Source organism: Vicia villosa, linkage group LG5 (assembly GCF_029867415.1).
Source record: "Vicia villosa cultivar HV-30 ecotype Madison, WI linkage group LG5, Vvil1.0, whole genome shotgun sequence".
NCBI lineage: Eukaryota > Viridiplantae > Streptophyta > Magnoliopsida > Fabales > Fabaceae > Vicia > Vicia villosa.
The window spans coordinates 158,438,497-158,460,293 of NC_081184.1; the positions used below are offsets into that span (position 1 = coordinate 158,438,497).

A 21,797-nucleotide genomic window follows, 5' to 3' on the forward strand; every position below is an offset into this window, starting at 1 on the left:
AATGCGATTGATCCTCTTAATGATGATTGAAAATTACGTATGAGTCACTGATTGACCTGCCAAAGCAGCTCAATCTAACTATCCAACTGCGGGCAGATTCTTGTTGTATTATCAAGGTTTAGAACCGGCCCAACATGTCGGTGTTATGTTATGGTGTTCAGGTTACAATTCAAATATTTAGAAAATACACTGTCTTTCAAGCATAAGCATGTGAGTAGGGGTGCTCAAAACCAAACCAACTCAATAGAAAACCGCAAACCAAACCAAATCAAGCCGAAATCGCAAAAAACCGCATTTGGTTCGGATTAGTTTGGGTCATTTTTTAACAAAACCGCATGGTTCGGTTCGGTTTGCGGTTTGTATTTTGTAAACCGAATCAAACCGCATTATGTTACAACCTAAAATTTACTTAACTCACATCCAACCCAAACTTAAACCTATTATTCATTAGCCTTATGATTACGAACAATTTTCTCATTCTTACACATATAATTTCAGTCCTGATCTTCTCAAATCTCTAATAACATTATCGCACATTCTTTGCCACATATATCTTCTCTCTTCTTCTATAGTCTCTGTACTCTCTTATAATTCTTTCTTTTTCAACTTCTCATTTTTATATAAATGTTTTGTATTTCAGTTTCATTTTTATCGCACATCTTCTTATCTAATCTCTCAACACTTTTTTTTTTCTTTTTCACCTTCACTAATCTTTCGTCTCTTTAATTTTTTGTTTCATTATAATAATTTTTATATTATTTTATGCTATTATTTTATGTTTAATATTCCACTTTTGTCTAATTTAATTTTTACATATTAAATGGAAAATTGTTATCAAAATATGACGAGTTTTGTTGTTATTTGATAGTGTATAAATGTCTAAATACAAAATTATATTGTCATCTATATGTGTATGTATGACTCAATAAAATATTTGTAAAAAACCGAATCAACCGAACCGAACCAAACCGCATTAGTTTGGTTTGGTTCAGATTTTTTTTAAAAGCCAACCGAACCAAATCAAACCGCAATATTTTTTCTCTTGCGGTTCGGATTATTTTTTTCGTCAAAACCGTTCAAACTGCACCGTGAGCACCCCTACATGTGAGGCATGTGAGAGTGAAATATTTAAGATAGAGGTCTTGGATGCATATTTAAGAAACACAGATACACCGTCTCTAAAGTGTGAGGTCCACGAGTTACTTAAGATAGATCTTAGATACAATCTCTAAAGTGTGAAGTTCACGAGTTGCTTAAGATAGATCTTAGATGCATATTGAAGAAATTCAGGATGACTATATTTAAAATGTATCATATGACCACCAAGTAATACATCTCAACAAACAAATCAAAAAAAAAATCGGTGTTATGGTGTCCGACCCACAATTCAAATATTTAGAAGGTATATAATCTCTCAAACATGAGATTTGTATGAAGCGAAAGTAAAAGGCTTCAATGCATCTTTAAAAAACTTAGATACTGTTATCAAAGTTATGAAAAGTCAAAGTTACCTTATTCATTCCCATGTTTATCCGTGATAGTCAGGTCATTTTTAAGGAATCTAAAATAATTAAGCTATGTATATGCATTGATATTAGAGTTTAGATAAATTTAGTGAATATATATATATATATATATATATATATATATATATATATATATATATATATGGGGAATGCTATAACACACCCATTCATTTCTATGAAGGTGTGTGTTAGCATCATACACCTTTGTCAATTAACACTAAAAATTCTTCTCTCTCCTCAATTACTCTCAAAAGCATATTTATGTTTAAGACTTAATTTTTCTCTCTCTTTTTTTCAACCAATCATTCTGATACATTTATTCTAAATAATAAAAAAAAAAATTAATAGTACTAATATTTCATGCTTCAGGACTGATACCATTGAAAATTATCAAATTGTTTAAGGATAAAAATTAAACATACACCAAAAATCAAATTGTTTATCGATAGAAATTGAATTGGTCACTTATATAAATTGTCTCACCATTTCATAACTAGCATGACAAATGCTCTCATTAAATAAAGTAATTACACAGTACTTGATTTAAGATGAATAACTATTTCCAACCTGTGTCTGTGTTGATTCTGTCAAAACACAAGAAAATATACACATTGAATATTATCATTTAATAATTCTAATCATGAATAAAATAAAAGATACCAATTAAAGCTTACTTATTAGGAGATTGAGAAGGAAATATTTCCATCTTTTTCTTCTTATTTGGACAATTTTGAGAGTCGTGATTAGTTCCTCCACAATCTGGAACATGACAACGCCAGATCTTTTTTGCAGCTTCAACTCCTCCTTTTAGCCGTGATCCTTTCGGTCGACCTTTGGTTTTTGAAACAATAGGATTTTCAACATCACACTCATCATCATTTGGAACATCATATTCCAAATCAATCAATTGTTCATGAGTTTCCGGCATGCTTTTCACCTCTAAGATAATATTTTCCAACTCTTTTGTGGCAACTCGTTCTCGTTCCTTTGTTTTCAATGATTCAACTTCTAAACATCGAATTAGAGACTGAAATTTTAACGAGGAGTCGCCTTTGCCGTTTATTATGTGACTAGATTTTGGAATTAATGAATTTTGTCGTCTCCATCGGAGAGGGAGATATTTTGATGGGAGGGCAAAATAATTTTTCACCATTAGCACTCGAATAGCATGTCGACATAATATTCCTGAAAATTGAAACTCTTTACAAGAGCAACAAGTTGATTCTTCTTCGACTTTCCATCTTACTATACGACCACCATCAACTTTGCTATGATGTTGCACAATATAAGAGTCATTGTCAGCTCAATTGCAGCATACTTTGTAGATAACTCAATTTCATGTTGGAGCAACTTAAATGCATACGGGGTGAGTATAGATGCAGCATGCTCTTCAATAGGAAACTCTGTTATAATATAAGGATTGTGATACTTTTGACGTATTATTGCCTCCTCTCCAGCTTGATTTCTAATTTTGACAGCAACACCAACCTACATAAAAAATATACAAAAAGCATAACTAAATTATAAACAAAGAACTATAAACTAAAAATCATGACTAAATTATACCAAGTAACTCAATTAAATTCATACCTGATTTATAAAATCGGTCAAATTTGTTTTCGCATCTAAGAATCTTTTTATAAATGAATTTATAGATTCTGAGCGTCCAGTTGTTGTCATTCCAGCAAAAAAATAGTCCTTTAAATAAGCTAGAGCCCAACATTCACGATGAGTGAAAAGCAAGTCAATATGTCTATCCATGCTCAAACCAAATTGCGATACCATTGATTTCCACTCTCGTTCAAAATCACTTGCACATTCTAAATGATACACCTTATGAAACTCATGTTTAAAGTCATTATATCTCGAACCTAATGAAAAAGAAAACCAATTTGACAACTTTGCGACAACATGCCATATGCAAAATGCATGTTTTGTGTTTGGCAATTCCATTGCAATGGCCTCTTTAATTGCAAGATCTTGATCGGTAAGAATTGTCGTTGGATACTTTCCTTGGACAAAAGCCAGAAAACTCTGAAAAATAGTAACATAAATATAAAACAATTTAATGAAAATTTTACGTTAGAAATTTAACTGTGATAACAATTTTGAGTAAATATAAAGTTACCTGTAAAGCCCAAGTGAAGGAGGAAATCTTCTCATCTCGCAACAAGACAAAACCAAAGAAAATTGAATTTCCATGATTATCAACACCAACCCATATTCCAAGGGGCATATCATAACGATTTATTCTATATGTTGTATCAAAAACTACAACATCTCCAAATGCTTCGTATGCATGAATTGAATCACCAAATGACCAAATAATATGCTCCAATTAATTACTTTCATCTATTGTGAATTCATATCTAAAAGCAATATCTATATCTTTCAAATTTTTGCATAATTTGAGAACATCTGAGGCATCACTTTCTTTACCTGTACTACTATGGGATTGAATAAAGTTTCTAACATCTTTCTCTAAAAATGATAAATTTCCTATATCTATTCCCTTTTCTAACTCAAGCACTCTCATAACAAGATTTATAGAGCAACCAGCTTTCGACAATAATAATATACGATTTTGATCAGCAATTGAGATTCTTCGATAAGCAGGAAGAAATTGAACCTCTTTGTCATCCAATAACTCATGGTTGTGAGAATTGTTGAAATATTTAACCACCCATTTTTCTTCAAACCCAATTGTACTCTTAGTAACCAACATTTTTGCACCACAGTTACATCTTGAAGACTTTCGGTTCCTTTTGCTTTCCCCGTTACTAACTTTACGTTGTTTAACAATACCACCATGATGACAAACAAATTCTCTTTTATAAACACCCAACTAGTAAATCACCCGTGCTGCCGCACGGGTATATTGATTTGATATTATATATATAATTTGTTTTGATATTTATTATATTAAATGATAAATACAATTGTATAAAGAATAATGATATTATGCATTTGCATAGGTTATAATAATTTTGTATGGTGGTTTTATACTCAAATGCATATTAAATATTTATAAAAAAAAGTTGAGTGAATTTAACTAATCGTGTCCCGTTACAAATTTATATGTTATAATATAGATTTTATTTAAATAAACATTTAGATAATTTATTGACAGTGCCCCGTGAAAAAATAAAAAATTTGACATTTGAAAATAAGAATTTTGTGTCTCAAATAAAAACAATTGCTAAATAAAATATGTATTTTGCTTATGGTTTTCAGTGAGAAAATAGAAATATTGATATTTGAAAATAATTTTTTAATAATTATGAATAATTTTGACATTTGAAAATAATATTTTTAATAATTATGTTAATTCAATTTAGTAATTAATTTATGTTTAAAAAATAAAAAAGAAAAGAGAAAATTTAGAGGGAGAAAATTAAATGATGGTGGACTTCTTTTTTAATAGCTTGATAGTTGATTTGTTTAGATATTTAGAATATTGAATGATAAATATAATTATATAAAAAATTAGATATTCATGAATTTGTACAGGTTAAAATAATTTTGTATAGTTAATTTGTATTCAAATGCATATTGAAAGCAATTTTTATCAAAAACAAATTTGCGTGAATGTAACTAATCGTATCCCGTTACAAATTTATTTAATACGATATAGATTAGATTTAAATATACATGTAAATTTGAAATGAGTTATTTAATTATAAAATGAATAATAATAATAATAATAATATTTTTTTATTTAATACGATATAGGTTTTTAATATTTGAAAATAAGAATTTCGTATCTCAAATAAAGACAATTATTAATTAAAATAAAATGGTTATTTTATTGATAGTGCCCCGTGAGAAAAATAGAAAATTTTGACATTTGAAAATAAGAATTTTGTGTCTCAAATAAGTATAATCTTAATTAAAATAAAATAGGTATTTTGTTCATAGTGATCCGTGGGAAAAATAAAAATTTTAACATGTAAAAATATTTTTTTTTAAAAATTATGAATAATTTTGACATTTGAAAATAATTTTTTTAATAATTATATTAATTCAATTTATTAAAATTTTGAGAGAAAAAATTAAAATGAAAGTGAAAATATTGGAGAGAAAATTGTAAGAGAGAGAGAAAAGTAAATAGAAATTAAATGAAAAATAAATGTGGAGAGAGAAGTGAGATAGAATAAAAGTAATATTATAAGAGGATGAAATTTGAAGGAGAGAGAATGAATGGAAGATAGGTGGCAAAAGTAGGTTGAGTGTGGGGTGAATAAAATGAGTTGATTATGAAATGACAAAAATAACCTTTTAGCTTTGAAAATTATTTTAAAGAAAAGGGCATAATTGGTAGTGTGGTGGACTTTAATTTTAATTGCTTGATAGTAGATGAATTCTCCTCAGACTTGCTTTTACAAGATTTGTAAACATGATTACGTCTAATAGAAAATCCATTTTTTCGTGCAAATAAGAAATAAAATTCATAAGCATGATCATCATTGTCAAATATTTGCCCTTCAAAAGGAACACATGCATCAATGCTATTAACTTGCGGCAAAGTTTCGTGTAGCAGTTCTTGAAATGTTAAAGAATTGATGTGTTCATCATCTTCACATACCGAAATATTATCATTTAGAAGTTCCAAGGTGATTGCATCATTTGTTACTCCAAATGTCATATTAGTCTGAATCATTCATAAATTTTTAAAATTAAAAATATTGTTAAAATATACATGTCAACAATCATAAAGGATTTAATTTGAGAAAATATATTTTTATGCCATTAAAATAAAATAAAATAAAAACTCAAAAGATGTCATTTGAGAAAATAATATGTACCTGGGTAATAGTTTTGTGAGACAACTTTGAGAGTTTTTGTTTTGGTATCAATCTGGTTTGCTATGAAGAATGAATATTAGAGGAAAATGAATTAGGGATACACAATAGCTTTCGAAAAGAAGTATTCACTAAGAGTAAATTGGAGGGAGTTGTAAGAAGATAAAAAGAATATGTCTTTCGGTTGGTATGAGAGATGTAGTATCGGGAAATGATGAAAAAATACATTTAATATTTTTATTGTCTTAATTTATTCTAAATTTATTTTAAATTTTTAGTGTTTAATTAACAAATGTGTAGATGTTCAATTTTTATCCGTAAACAATATGGTAATATTCAATTGTCATGCTAGGTATGAAATAGTGAAACAATTTGTACTAGTGAGAAATTCATTTATATGGATAAACAATTTTTTATTTTTTTTATTATTTAGAATAAATGTATCAGAATGATTGGTTGAATGGATGTGTTATAGCATTCCTATATATATATATATATATATATATATATATATATATATATATATATATATATATATATATATATATATATATATATATATATATATATATATATATATATATATATATATATATATATATATATATTAGAAATTTTGATGAAATATTATTAGATTTTCTTTTTTGTTATGATTGTATATTGATTAATTTATTATTATTTACTTTTTCATTATTTTTTTTACATTAAAATGGAACCATTATTTTTATTAAAAAATTAGAGAAAAGTTCCATTCCATTGATTTAAATATAATATTACTTTATGATCATAATTAATATAACAAAAATGAACATAGTGTTTTTTTCCATAAAATATGAGAAAATAAATTAGGCTACGAAACTTGAACAATTTTTTAAAAAAAAATTTATATATTTTTTTTATAAAACTTTATGTTTATGTGCGTTCTTAATTCTTTATTAAATATTTAAATTAATAATAATAATAATAATAATAATAAAATAAATGTACAATTTGTCATTTTTAATACATTTATATTAGTTCGATTGAAACACATACAATTTTGTAAATATGAAGTTTAAAAAAAAAAGTGTAATTTGTTATGACCGATGGAGTCATCTCGATTATATAATGATGTAAAAAATAATTAAAAATTCATTTGATTATCAATTGAAGAGCCAAGAGATTATCCAATCTGATGAGTTTTCAAGCAACTCTTGTTCTCAAGAAAAGTTGATAACTCGATCATCATCAACAAAAATTAGAAACGAGACTTTTATTTTTAAATGTTTTATGGTTCTATTTGATGCAACTAAATTGTTTTCTATTGCTATATTCACATCTAACAGGATCCACAGTTCCATTAAGTAGAAGATACATTTTTCGGGGTTAAGCCTCATGTTGTATTACCGAATCCTTTTAAACATTCGGTTAGAATGTTGAGCGTGCAGGGTGTGTGCATCAGACTTCACGATCATATAATCTATATACACTTCTAGTGTGTCTCCTATTTCTTGAAAAACTATGTTCATTACCCTCAAGTAAGTTGCCCCGATGTTCTTTATCCCGAACAGAATGACATTATACTGGTAATTGGCTTGTTCTGTCATGAATGCAGTTTTCACCTAGTCAGGGCCGTAGATTTGGTCGATATTCGGTAGAGGGTATGAATTTTTTGGACATATGATTAAGATCGGTGTAATCGATGCTCATCCTCCACTTGCCCGATGTTTTTTTAACCAGGACCACGTTAGATAATCATTCGGTATACTTCATTTCTGAAGTAAAATTGGCATTTAATAGGCCTCTTACTGTTTTCTCAGTAGCCTCTGCTTTTTCAAGAGATTGTTTCCTCTGTCGTTGAGATACATATTTATATCCGACATCTAGGTTCAACTGATGGCAAGCTACTTCTGGATCAATATCGGGAATTTCATGAGGGGAGATAGCGAAAACGCCAGCATTCGATTAGAGGCATTCGACTAGCCCAACTCATACCTCAGGGGAGAGTCTGAACCCGATCTTGGCTGATCTAGCCGAATTATTTCCTAATTGCAAGGATTTGAATTCTTTGTAAGGAGTAGGTTTAATTTCGCTCTCGCGTGCATCGAGGTCGAGCCCATCACATTTCCTTGATGCCGAGGTTAAAATATCCTCGTGGATTCTCATCTTGACCCCTTTGGCTTCTTGTAAGTCCATATTTATAGTGACCAACACTTTTTTTTTCGTCGTGATAGGCCATCTTCAGGTGGACTGTTGAAGGAACCACATCTAGCTTTGCTATGAAGGACTTCCCTAGAATTCATTTGAAGGTGCTTTAACACGGTATCATCATAAATGGAAAGTCATTGTTCTCTTCCTCATTTCTTTCCATACTGATAGTGTCAAGTTTATCCCACCACAATGATGGGTGATTGAATCGTTAAAAGCTAACAGTTCTTCTCTCTCGGATGGAGACATGTCTGATCAATTGAGACATATCGATCCGAATTCCTCTCTGTAAAGGATGTTACAAGAACTTCTATCGTCTACTAGGAATCTCGTTACGATCAAATGATCGATAATGATCACGATGACTAAAGGTAGATCAATGTTTGAGATCTTATCGATTTTTTCCAAACCCAAGAACCATAACTTTATCGGTTGTGTTGCTGAAACTCTAAAACGGTGCTTAGTGAAAAGAGACCGACATGTGACGAAACGTTAGGCGTGGTAATACTCAGAACGCTATTGATCGACGATGATACACGAGGAACTGGATATGGATCTGTCTTCTTGAGCATTTTCATAAGGTCGCCGCTTACGCTCACTTGCTCTTGATGAATACACAAGAATTAGAAGTTGTTTCCCATAGACAACGCCACAGTTTCATTTCGTAATAAAAATAGACGTGGCCAAGGAAGCTACAATGGAGGAAAGCTTTCGTTGCAATAGAGCGAGGGGTGTACCGGTAAGGTTAACACTCCAACACTAAAGTCAGTATGTGAATGATAAGAGAGGGTATTCAAATTGTATTTGAAATTTGTCACCTGAAATGAAGACATTCGCATATATAGAGGATTGAAAACTAACTTGCTAACTAACTCACGTGAGATGCAGAGAACCGTTAAATGCGTTGGGGGTGAATCTCTTACTTTTAAATTAACGAAGGAACAATGGTGAGACAACGTTCCAGAAGCTTTAGTATCTACTTGAGAATGATCCGGGATGTTACACTTAAGATATGGCCAGTCCCTGACAAATAATAATAATAATAATAATAATAATAATAATAATAATAATAATAATAATAATAATAATAATATTTTAAAAGAAAGTAACACTTTTATTAAGAGCGAGTGAGAAAGAAAAAAAAACTTTCAAAGTAAGTAAGAAAAAAAGTTACAGTAAAATGGAGTGTGGGTTAAGGGGGAGAGAGATAAAAACGTTTTTGTCGTTTGTGCATCCACCTGTCCACTGTCACTGTTCCAGTCTCTCTGCTTCTCTGCTCATTCCAAATGGAACGCCTCTTTTCCGTTCAAATTTCATCATTATAACAAACAACCCCTCCCTCACCCTTCTAGTACGTTTCTCTTTCTCTTTCTTTTTCAATTTCATACTTAGGTTTTCATCACTCTTTTTCTATCCATCTATCCTACAACCAACTCTTGCATTTTATTCAATACCAATCACTAACTCTTCAGTTCATCTTGTCTTTGTAAGATTCATCCATTTTTACCTTACTCATTTTAGATGTTTAATTTATTCCTAATATGTGTTTTTTTTGTTGTTATGATTTCCGTACTATATATATTGGTGTATTCTTTTTTTTTTTTCTTCCATTTTTTAATTATTGATGCCGTTTATTAGTGGTTTCTTTTCTCTGAATAGTTAAAATGTCTATAAAAGCTTATTATACTTTTCATTGATTCTAGTAAAGCTACAACTATAGCAATCTCATTTTGATTTATACTTTGCAGATTAATTTCCCTAATTTCTAGGCTTTTTCTGATGGAGTTGAATGCAAAATCTCCTTCTTCACAGTGGGAATGTGATAATAACCTAACATTTTTCAATATAAAAGCAATTGAAAATCCAAAATTACAACCACTGAATCAGAGTATCGAATTAGACCGAGAAAACAATGTCGGGCTGTTCGATACGTCTACACCCGGTAGAAGTGGTTGCTCTGGGTCTGAGTTAATTCATGATTCTACATCAAGGTGTTCGAAATCAGTTTCAATCGGTTCATCATGGAATTGGGATAAGGGTAATAGCAAAACATGTGTATTTGCTTTTGAAAATTCCCATGATTCCAATGATAAAATGGAATTATCTAAAGAAGATTCAATTGAAAATTCTAATGCGCCAGGGGTTTCTTTGGTATCTGGTGAACCATTGCTCACTCTAAAACTCGGTAAACGGATGTACTTTGAGAGTTCTAATGCACTAGAAAGTGATCCCAAAAACTTGTCTATTTTTGGGGATTCTATGTCAACTTTGAGTATTGGTAAGAAATGTAAGTCCGATGGTCGGAACTTACAATGTTGGCGCTGTCAAGTGGAAGGTTGTGGCCTTGACCTTTCATCAGCGAAAGATTATTATCGCAAACATAAAGTTTGTGAAAGTCATTCCAAATCTCCTAAAGTGGTTATAGCTGGTTTGGAACGACGGTTTTGCCAGCAATGTAGCAGGTAAAGCTCCTTTAACAAATGTATGATTGATGAATTCTCATTAGCACATGATTAAAAGCTGAGCATTACTCAATTTGATTTAGGTTCTTGTTTTTTATGGCTGGTGTTTAAATTGAATAGTTTGCTTCAAAATTTATCTTTGCTTGTAATGTTGAAGGTTCCATGCTCTTTTTGAGTTCGATGAAAAAAAGAGAAGCTGTAGACGACGTCTTTCACATCACAATGCAAAGCGCCGTAAACCCCGTCCTTCTGATGTTGTTCAGTCAAGTCAATCAGCTCTGTCGTCTTCACGATGTGGTAATACTAATTTTCAGTTTTATCTCAATTTTTGCTTGTTATTTGTTTTTGGTTGTTAAAGCTGAAAAAAACAAGAAATCTAGAAATCTAAGACCAAGCTATGCAAGCTTAAGTTGACTATTAACTTTGGTGAGTCAAAAGTGTTTGAAAAATTGAAATTCATAACATAGTTTTATTTGCTGTCCTGCTTAGTTACAGAATTGTACAAATTATTATCCTGATTGTTTGCATTTAGACTTGAGTGGAGTATGATGTTCCTAAGCCCTAGTCTTTACTAACTAGATTTGTATGAGTATGAGATTCTTAATAATCCGACATTATCAAAAAACAACTTCAACTTTTGCTGTAAGTCAAAACTTAGACCAAAGAACAGTCAATTCTAATTGTTTTCTAATTTTATCATAGTTAACCGCAAAGTATTCATTTCAGGATGATGCATATTTCACTGTTGTCTTCTATCTTCTAACATATTTTAGTTCTGCAGATGATGAGCTACAGATGAGTCCATTTTCGTATTCAAAGACTGCTACAAATTTAGCTATGCAAAACATAGACAACAACAACATGCTCCTCCAAACAAAAGATTTTCTCTTGAAGCCTGCAAATGATAACATTGACACACCAAGTACTGTCACTATGCTTTCTGACGATTCTAATGTCAATTTTACATCCAAAGTCATTGCAACCAAGAGTATCAATCCAGGTAGTTTATCATAATCTACTTATTTTGGCCATATTGGTTGCTAACATAACCTATTCAATTGGTGGAATATCGCTTGCAGGTGTAGAAGATTTCATTACCTTTTCTGATACAAATGCAACACAAGACTTTACTTGTGCTCTCTCTCTTCTGTCAACCAATCCGTGGGATTCATATGCGACTGAATCTATTTCTCTAGAACATTCTAATCGTACTAGCAGTTGTGCTCAAGCCCTAACACATGCAATGAGTCAGGGTACTCCGCTCGCTTCACCAGAATATATTAGTGAACATGATCACCATGTCAATTCCAGTATGTGGATGTCAGACTCAAACTGTGAAGAAAGCAATCACTTTCAAGAATTTCAACTGCTGAGAGAACCTTATGAATCTGGTTTTCATCAGTTGGATTAAAATGAATGTTCTTACCCCAAATAGTTTCAATCCAACCACTTTACAAACAAAAGATTCCATCTCATGATTTCTGATATCTAGGACCTAATTTTTTTGTAATGACTATGTTTATTATGTCTCATTTCTCGTGGTATCAAACAATACGGGAATCAGTTCTGGAAATTTTTTTTGTGATGATATTTTTATAATTCCATTTGAAAATATGTTTTCTGAGACCAAAATAACCCTTATCATCATCTGTTATTTATATAATCTTAATATTCGTTCTGTTCTAATGGGAAATCAAGACCCTTGAACTTGAATAATCTCTCTAGTTGCCTGGTGTAGAAAGTTGACATTTTCGAACAGTGTTAATCACCTTAATTATTTCTAGTTCATTAGTCATAGCTTTAATTCAGTTGCATAAGTTATTGTAAGTTGTAACCACTCCTATTATTGTGCAAATTGGTTATGACTACAGATGTATATATACCAATCATCATCCCACATCAATGAAATTTAGTTTTGATGAAATATTTTCTTATAAGCTTTCATTTTTATTTCTCTTTATGAGAAATATCATTTTCAAAGGGTCCTAGGTAGGGGTGTTTAAACAACTGTCAAACCCAACTGAACCACTAAATCAAACTAAACTGAATTAAAAATAACGAATCAAACCATTAACTCAATAGCTGTTCTCGAATTGAAACTGATTTGTAAAAATTTGAACTACTATGTATATAGTTCACGAACCAAAACTAAATCGAACTGTTTAGAACCGAAGGTTAAAACTTAAAAGTTAACCATTTAACATATTTCAAATTCTCAGTTCTAAAAAAAAATTAAAACTCAATTAAAAAAAAAAATCACTTTGAACATTTAATCATAACCTCCTTAAAGTTAAAACTAGTGATAGTTTTTGTAATTTAAAAAAGAAGTGATTGAGGTTCGGTGGTGATATCAGTGGTGTATTCCATGACATGACTATGCGAGGAGGTGATATGAGTAGACTATTGTTGTTGATTATTTTAATATAGCAATTTGTTTAAAAAATATATTTTTATTTTTAAAAATGAGTTTTATAATTATATTTTATCAGTGGTGTATTCCATGACATGACCGAGGAGGTGATATAAGTGGACTATTGTTGTTGATTATTTTAATATAGCAATTTGTTTAAAAAATATATTTTTATTTTTAAAAATGAGTTTTATAATTATATTTTTTAAAATATTAAAAAAAAAATTAAGTTCATTTTTTATAAATTAAAATATTAATTTTAACATCATATATTATTGAATATTAAAATATTAAAAACTTTAAAAAGATATACATTAAAAATTATTTTATAAAAAATTATTTAAAATAATTTTAATTTTAAATGATTTTTGAAATTTTGATATTATAAAAAGTATTATAACAAAATGATGAAATGACATTTTAGGAATAACTATACAAATTAATTTTTTATTTGAAATTTTTTGAAAAATATTTTTTAAATATTTTTAATAAAAATTTATAATATTATAAAAATTATTTAAAAAAAAAAAACTAAAATAAACAAGTTCATAGCTATTCTCAAAAAGCTAATTTTCTATAACACCCTATATAGATATATCCAGAATAATACATAAGTGGCATTAATATTGTTGGTACTGAATACATATCACAGGTGCATAAATGCTATTACATACTCAAGTACAAAAGAATACAACATCGCATCGCTAGTACAAGATCATATGTTCACATCAAAAGATATTATAGATCTTCAAAATACATCAGCGGAAACATCTTCAAGTTTCCTTAATAAGCTTGCCATTTCTTTTAGTTGGTTGAGAAGTACTTGAAAATAATCAACAGTAGTGGGATGAGATTACTAAATTCCAACGAGTTTCAAACTATCACTAAAGTCCATTCAGCTCTAAGTTTTATTTTCCTTTTTGATCTCGATAAAGGGGAGAAGTATATTCTTAGGGGGAGTGGAGTATGCTCTCTGATTAATTAAATGGGAGTTTGATTACTAAAAAGTACTTGTATATGCTTATGTTACCACTTCCCCTGAGAGATGCGTTGTCATCATAAAAAAGGGGGAGAACGTGTGTAACACCCCAATTTACCCCGTCGAATATTAATAAGATCAGAGTAATAAAATTCCATTCAACACAAACCAAGATGTCACATTTCTTCATAATACAAACACTTTCTCACAATTAACCATGGATACATAACACATTTAAGTCGGATGAACCGATTCAAAACAATATAGTCTTCAAAAACATCTTTTATTACACAACGGAAATTATACATAATTCAAATGAAAGCTAACATAGCAATTAGTTCAACAAATAGTCAACATCAATATTTAAAATACTTCAACAATCATATAAATTCAAACAACAACAACAACAAATAGCGTTCATTCCTCCTAGTGTTACATACATGAGTAATGACGCCGACTCAAACTACGTAAGGTAACTATCCTTCACTCCTGATCAGCTGCACGTTATCAACATAGGGGTAAATTTCAAACAGAAGGGTTGAGATATCATAACAATATAAAGAAAAATATGACAATAAGTATATGAAGAATAAAGTCATACTCATTTCACCACTTCACAAAGCATCAATATCATCAATTAACAAGTAGCATACAAGTATTCAACAATAAATAGCTCATAATCACACCATTAGTTATACAAGAATTCATCACCAAACAACTCATCATCATTCATTATCATGTCATATGCAATGAGACCAACGACTATGCAAATGCATGTGGTACCAACAGGGCATAGACCCCATCACAATTTCCAATAAATAGAGGTAGCATCAAGGCATACACCTTCATCTTAATTTGCCAATCCATGCCATCTTACATAACATAAGCCCTCGTCACGAATGCAATGTATGTGACATGACATGCAACAACAACAATTATGCAACCACAAGGCATAAGCCTTCAACATTTGTCAATCCAGGTCAACAACAACAACATCGTCAAACAACAACATAATCATGCAACAATAAGGCACAAGCCTTCAACATTTGTCAATCCAGACCATCACTTCATCGTCATCGTAAAGCCACAACATACACGCACAAATAACAGTTAACAAACAAGATTAACATATCTTTCTCAAGCACTCAACCATTCCAATGCATAAACATAGAAACTTTAAGTATTTAGTTCTCATCAAAAATCGACTCAAAGGTCATTCAAACGACTTCAGTAAATTCTGGAAAATTCATGAGAAATCACTATTTTCCAAGATCCAATTTAGTTTTGAAAAATTTAAACTTTTTATAATATGGCCTGCTAAGCGCAGCTAGATCGTTGAAAACCCATCATAAATAGTTCATTTTTTTCTCGAAAGAATCGTATATTCACGTTCCTCTATTCATATAATATCATTTGGGATTATAAAAACGCAATTCTACGACGTCACTTTCGACTCCAAATTTATGACCAAAATACAACGTTTCACAAAAACTAATAACAAGACCAAATTTCATGCAATATAAGTCATACAACACATATACAACACAGAACAACAAGAATCATCATTAAACATGAATCAATTTATCAATTTCATGGAATTCTTATTCAACATCAATCATCTATATATACACACATACATGTCATTTTACACAACCACGCAATGATTAAATCATTTACTAGCAACAAAACTAATTTTATTGCAAATAATATCGCGCTATATTTCTAACGCTTTGAACGAGGACTGAAACGGAGTTACGGTTCAAAAGTTGTGAATTTTTTAAGTTTTACAAAAATTCTGCTCCCAGGCTATCTGGCTTAGCGAACGTAGCTCGCTGAGCGAGCTCTGCGAGTTGCAGAAAAAATACTGCACAGACATAATGATCCCTTGTGCGATTCCTTCACTCAAAATATGTTTTAACACCAATTTTTATGCAATTTAAGGCATTATAACTTATATCTAACATGTAGGTTCAAGTACAAACATCAAGACATGATTCAAGCAGCAATTTCATGATTTCTCATACACATCATAACATGACAAAACCTAAGAACATAAACATGGAAATCAAAACCCCATTCCTATCTACTAATCATCTTACCCATTCTTATAAAGTTAGAACCCCACCCTTAACTTGGATTGAAGGTGCTCTACTCTTTCAATGAAATCCTTACCATAGCCTCTTTGTGCTTCTTCTCCTCTTTCACATTCTCTCCAAAATTCTCTATCTTCTCTATTTTCCCAATTCTCCATTCTCTCTTTTTAGTTAACTGTTCACTAATTCTTCCTCACTAATGGGCCTAACCCACAAACCACCACTACTTCTAATGCTAACACAAAATAGACCCTACTATCTATTTACTCATTATTATTATTATTATTATTATTATTATTATTATTATTATTATTATTATTATTATTACTATTACTCAACTATATATTAAAATAGTATAAATACCAATAATTCGCAAATACATCACAAATTCATCAAATAATTCACAATCAATTAATTAAAATAAACTGGTGTTACAATGTGGATCTATTTGCTTGCAGGTTATGAAGATAAAAGTTCCACAGGAGATCCATCTGAAGTTTTGATGACGACAATGTATGACAATAACTTTCAACCTCGATGGTGATAGTATAACCAAAGAAAACATCTTATGACTCATCAACAAAAGGACTCAAGATTAAAGTGCATGTATAATAAAAAACTATCTAGCAAAAGTCTTGAAGTTTTTAAAAGAAATGTGTGAAGTTTTCCAGATCATGTCTGTCTATCTGTCTGAGTGACCAGAGTATTGTAAAAGTAAGTAAATAGCTTTAAAATACTAGGATAACTATCACACATAACTAAAAATATTTTCTCAAATGTGTTTAACCTACAAAATCTTTTTCTAAGCCAAGACAAGTGATTAAAAGTTTTCTTAACCTTTTCAAACCATTTTAACTAACCAATCGATTGGTAAGTTGGGCCAATCGATTGGTAAAACTTTTTTGAGCCAACCAATAAATTGGAGAATTAATTCAATTGATTGAAAATGTGCTAATCGATTAACCAAATGATAATGACAACACAATATGACTTGCAACGACTCTATATTCAAAATAACATATTTAGGCTTGCTATTTAATTAAAAATTAGTTGGCTAATCGATTGGAGCCTTATGCCAATCAGTTGGCTCCTTAATTCTACCCATGGATTATTTGCATTTCGAGTTTTTCTAACTACTATATAAAGGAGGCACACCTTCACTTCAAATCATTCCACTTTCCAACATTTTATTATTTCTTTGGAATTTATATCTCTAATTTCTTTTTTTCTATTTCTCTATGAAATATCTCGTTTCACTTTATATTGCCTTAGTGCTAGTAAGTGAAACTTTGCTTGTGAGGAATAAATTTCTATAAATGGTCGTGACGATCGTTTATATTCCTAAGGGTTTGATACTCTTAAGAAATTGAGTTTGTCTTGTGAGATAAACTCGTCATAAAATCTCGTGGTTGGTTTCTTAAGTTTTTCTGGAAAAAAAATTGTTTTCATTATTGAGATATGCCATAAATCTCTAATCGGTTCGTTAGGTTAAGAAGACCTCTTGGGGACAGGACTAGTCCAATGTTTGGCCAAACTTGTATAAATCTCTAGTGCAATTTCTCTAACTATATTCTTTTATTTTTTGCAATTTACTTTCAGCATTTTATTTCTGCTGCAAATTACTCGCCTAAAATTACTAATACAATATAATTAAGTAAAACTAATCACAAATTATAAATACCACAATTCATCCCCTCTTGTGCTTGAAGTTACTTGCCCAACACCCACGGTGGGTGCCATTGTACTTGTCAAAAAAATATAGAAGTGTGACCCCATATGCTGGTAGGGGTGGCTAGGGGCTTTAGGGATTTTCTGTGATTTAGGACTTGCTCACGGTGGTGAGAAACCTTGTTCTATATTATTTTTGGCTATGGAGAGAGTAAGCTCACACGAGGTGAGAAACTCTATATTGTTAGAACATTTTGTGTATGTTATGAGATATCCTTGCTCATGCCAAAGATGAGGTATTTATAGAGGGATTATGGGCCTTGATTAAAGGGACTTCTAAGAAGTGGTAACCTCTCCACTTTGACTAGGGAAACTATTGACCACCTATTTATTAGGGAATCGTGACTAAGACTTCATACAAATGTTGTTATACGCATGCACACGTAACTCCTCACATTTTTTGTCCGGGCGAGTAGCGATCAAAGTGGGGATAACATCTAGGTGCCATATTCTAGGGAGATTACATTACGGAGCTTGGTCATGTACGAACTAGTCAGGGGCCTTTACAAATATATCACTACAAGATGGAAGAATAGAGTCACGATCGACTTACCTCTTTTATTCTCACAGTAATGTTGAGAAACTTTTATAACCACCCAACTCACAGGATGTAATTTTGAAGGGGCGGTCAATAGTTAATTAAAGATGCTAACCTCGAATTCGTTGAAAGGGTTGCAGAACCCTATATCATTCCAACATAGGGATAACACAAGTATCGTATCAGTTGTATATCCTCTTATTTTCACATAGGAGAAACACCCTAATCGATCGTGGAACCCACGTTAGTTAAAGCTTGGTCAAAGACACCTTCACGAGCAAAGGAAGAAGTAGTCTCTAATACTCTTGGATCCATCCAATCGCCTGAAACATCTTTAACAACTTTCTTGGTCGAATTTGAAATTATCACCATGATTAAACGATGTGTATTTTTAAAGAATCAGTGTATGTGCAATGAAATTCGAGTAAAACTCAGATGCCTTGAAAGCCCTAACGAATTAATGAAGGATCAAAGAAAGACCTAAAATTCGAACTTAGATAAAAGGATCGATGCAACATACAAATCCAACAACGACAAGAGGAATAGTTGGTTTTTAACTCACTCCAGAATGAAAACACTCTCTTCAAAAATAACTCGCAGTAAAAAAGGAACAAGGGCCATTCATAATCCCTTTGTGCTCTATTCAGGCAACCATATGATCCACTGTACACTATCAATGATCAGGATATTACCAAAATGGCCTAGAAGCATTCAAGCACCTTTTAAAAAGGAGATATATTAATGCTAGCTAACAAATAAAGGTGTGTCTGACACTCCGAACATCATGTTACAACTCCTAAAAAAGGCATTTAACGAGTTAGTTCCCGAGACTAGGGACGTTCCATCCGAGAATTCCACGACCCAAGATCTCGTGGCCAGGTAGCAACATATGTCATAAACCCTCGTCCTCCCAAGCAAAGACAAGTGTTTAAGGGCAACTATTCTTGGCCGGCCGCAAGGCCTAATAAGCAAACACCCAATAACAAAGTAAGAAGCTACCATAAAAAGAATAGATACACCATTTTCTCTTCATGTTTCAGAGTACTCCTCACGAGAATACCATGTCAATCTTCGAAAATCAATCCAACGATTGACTACACACATGCAATTGCCATTCATCTACCCTAATTAAAGAAAAAAAAATGTTTCACTCATCAAGAATTCAAATCTTTCCCAATCAAACTTCATTTATTACTTTCTTACTAACTTGAGCGTCAAAATGTCAATCTTGTAAGTCACACTCTTTTCAGCATAACGGAAACTTTGAACCATCGTAAATTCATAATACCATGTGAATTCAATCTTTCAGATCATCTTCTAATTTTAGAGCCGAAATGTTAGTATAGTTAAGCAAATTACTATGATATTTTTCAAAATTACAAAATCAAAATGAATTTCAAATACAAGAAACTTGATCACATTTATTCCTCCATTTTCTATAAAAAGATACTCCTAACTATAAAATTAATATTTTCCCTTGGCGGTTTAATTGTAACCCTACATAGATATCATCCGGACGGACACACATGTGAATCACGACAAAATTTTATGAATTTCAAAATCGAATAAAATTGCCAATCCTATCTTAACACGTTGACAATTTTGCAGTTGTGCTGTCCCATTATCAAATGCGAAACGCCTCATAGGGTTTTCTTACCATTAATATTCATTATTTTAACACCACTCCCCAACAACAACCTTATTTTAATTCTCACAACGTTATCAACACCACTTTCATCCCCATTTCCATTTTCATCATCCACAGTTTCATTCTTTCACTCTTATATAACCCAATCTCTCCAACAATGCAGGTCAACGAAAAAATGAGGAACCGTTATCCTCTTATCGGTGAAAAACGTTGGTCGGTAGTTTTATTGGTCATTCTAGGAATAATCGGAGCATTGGTTTTCGCAACAACCTTACTCCAAACCTCCAACAACACCTTGCTATGTTCCCTCACCCGAACCACAACCCAACAATCCAACCCTACACCGATCCAGCTTCGTGCCATTCTCCACTACGCAACCTCCCACGTTGTCCCCCAACAATCCCTCGCCGAGATCAGCATAACGTTAAACGTCATCAAATCTTTAAACCGTCCCTTCAACTTCCTCGTCTTTGGCCTCGGCCACGATTCCCTCATGTGGGCCGGGTTCAACCCAAAGGGAACCACGCTTTTCCTCGAGGAAGATCCGAAATGGGTTCAAACCGTTCTCAAAGACGCGCCGGAGCTTAGAGCCGTGACGGTTCCCTACCGTACGCAGCTTCAAGAAGCCGATGAGCTTCTCAAATCGTACCGATCTGAGCCGGCTTGTTCTCCGGCGAAAGCCACGCTGAAAGGCAACGAGAAATGTAAGCTAGCGCTTCATAATCTTCCTGACGAGGTTTACGATACTGACTGGGATTTGATCATGATCGACGCGCCGAGAGGATACTTCGCGGAGGCGCCGGGGCGTATGGCGGCGATATTTTCGATGAACGTCATGGCGAGAAACAGAAAAGGCTCCGATGGGACACACGTGTTCTTGCACGATGTGGATCGGAAGGTTGAGAAGGAATACGCTGAAGAGTTTCTGTGTAAGAAAAACAAAGTGGACGGTGTGGGAAGACTCTGGCACTTCAAAATTCCTGCAAGTGGAAACAATGACACTCGTCGTGATTCTACTGATTCGAGTTTCTGTTAAGGATTTTTCAATGCCACTACTTGCGGAGTGGTTTTTGTTTTTATTATATCTATTTTGTTTGATATTTCTTGACCATAGAGTTTGGATCTGGAACAAGTGGCGGTGATAGAAACACCATTGTAGTGATATTCTAGTGAATAGCTACTACTACGATTTTACTTTACAGTTTTTTAATTTAAATTTTGTTTTTCTAACATTTGTGTTTTGTCGTGATTATAGTTTGGTTTTCATGATTAGTATCTTTAGTATTACAATGATGATTGTCGGTGGACTCAGATTTTTACAGATGGACGGTGGCGATCAACGGTCGTGTCTTTGAATTGTCCGTTTGCTGACACAAGGTGTTTGCAGATTTACACCTTTTTAAATTATTATTACATTTGGCTCT

The 21,797-nt window shown here is 31.9% G+C and overlaps 2 protein-coding genes and 1 pseudogene across 3 annotated transcripts; 2 read left to right on the forward strand and 1 right to left on the reverse strand.

Annotated features, from left to right (window-relative positions):
- Positions 1–2,082: 2,082 nt before the first annotated feature.
- Positions 2,083–6,171, reverse strand: LOC131605842 (protein FAR1-RELATED SEQUENCE 11-like; annotated as a pseudogene).
- Positions 6,172–9,684: 3,513 nt separating this feature from the next.
- LOC131607950 (squamosa promoter-binding-like protein 2) lies at positions 9,685–13,059 on the forward strand. Of its 2 annotated transcripts, none has more exons than XM_058879895.1 (5): positions 9,685–10,001; positions 10,264–10,977; positions 11,135–11,274; positions 11,759–11,977; positions 12,057–13,059. In XM_058879895.1, exons 2-5 carry the CDS (start codon positions 10,295–10,297, stop codon positions 12,386–12,388), a joined length of 1,374 nt encoding a protein of 457 aa, XP_058735878.1. In that variant the 5' UTR covers positions 9,685–10,001; positions 10,264–10,294; the 3' UTR covers positions 12,389–13,059. The 2 variants fall into 2 exon arrangements, with proteins under 2 accessions (XP_058735878.1, XP_058735879.1); XM_058879896.1 differs by having other exon boundaries at positions 9,685–9,866.
- Positions 13,060–20,386: 7,327 nt separating this feature from the next.
- LOC131603482 (arabinogalactan O-methyltransferase 1-like) lies at positions 20,387–21,574 on the forward strand. Its single transcript, XM_058875797.1, has one exon. It carries the CDS (start codon positions 20,531–20,533, stop codon positions 21,407–21,409), a length of 879 nt encoding a protein of 292 aa, XP_058731780.1. The 5' UTR covers positions 20,387–20,530; the 3' UTR covers positions 21,410–21,574.
- Positions 21,575–21,797: the final 223 nt, after the last annotated feature.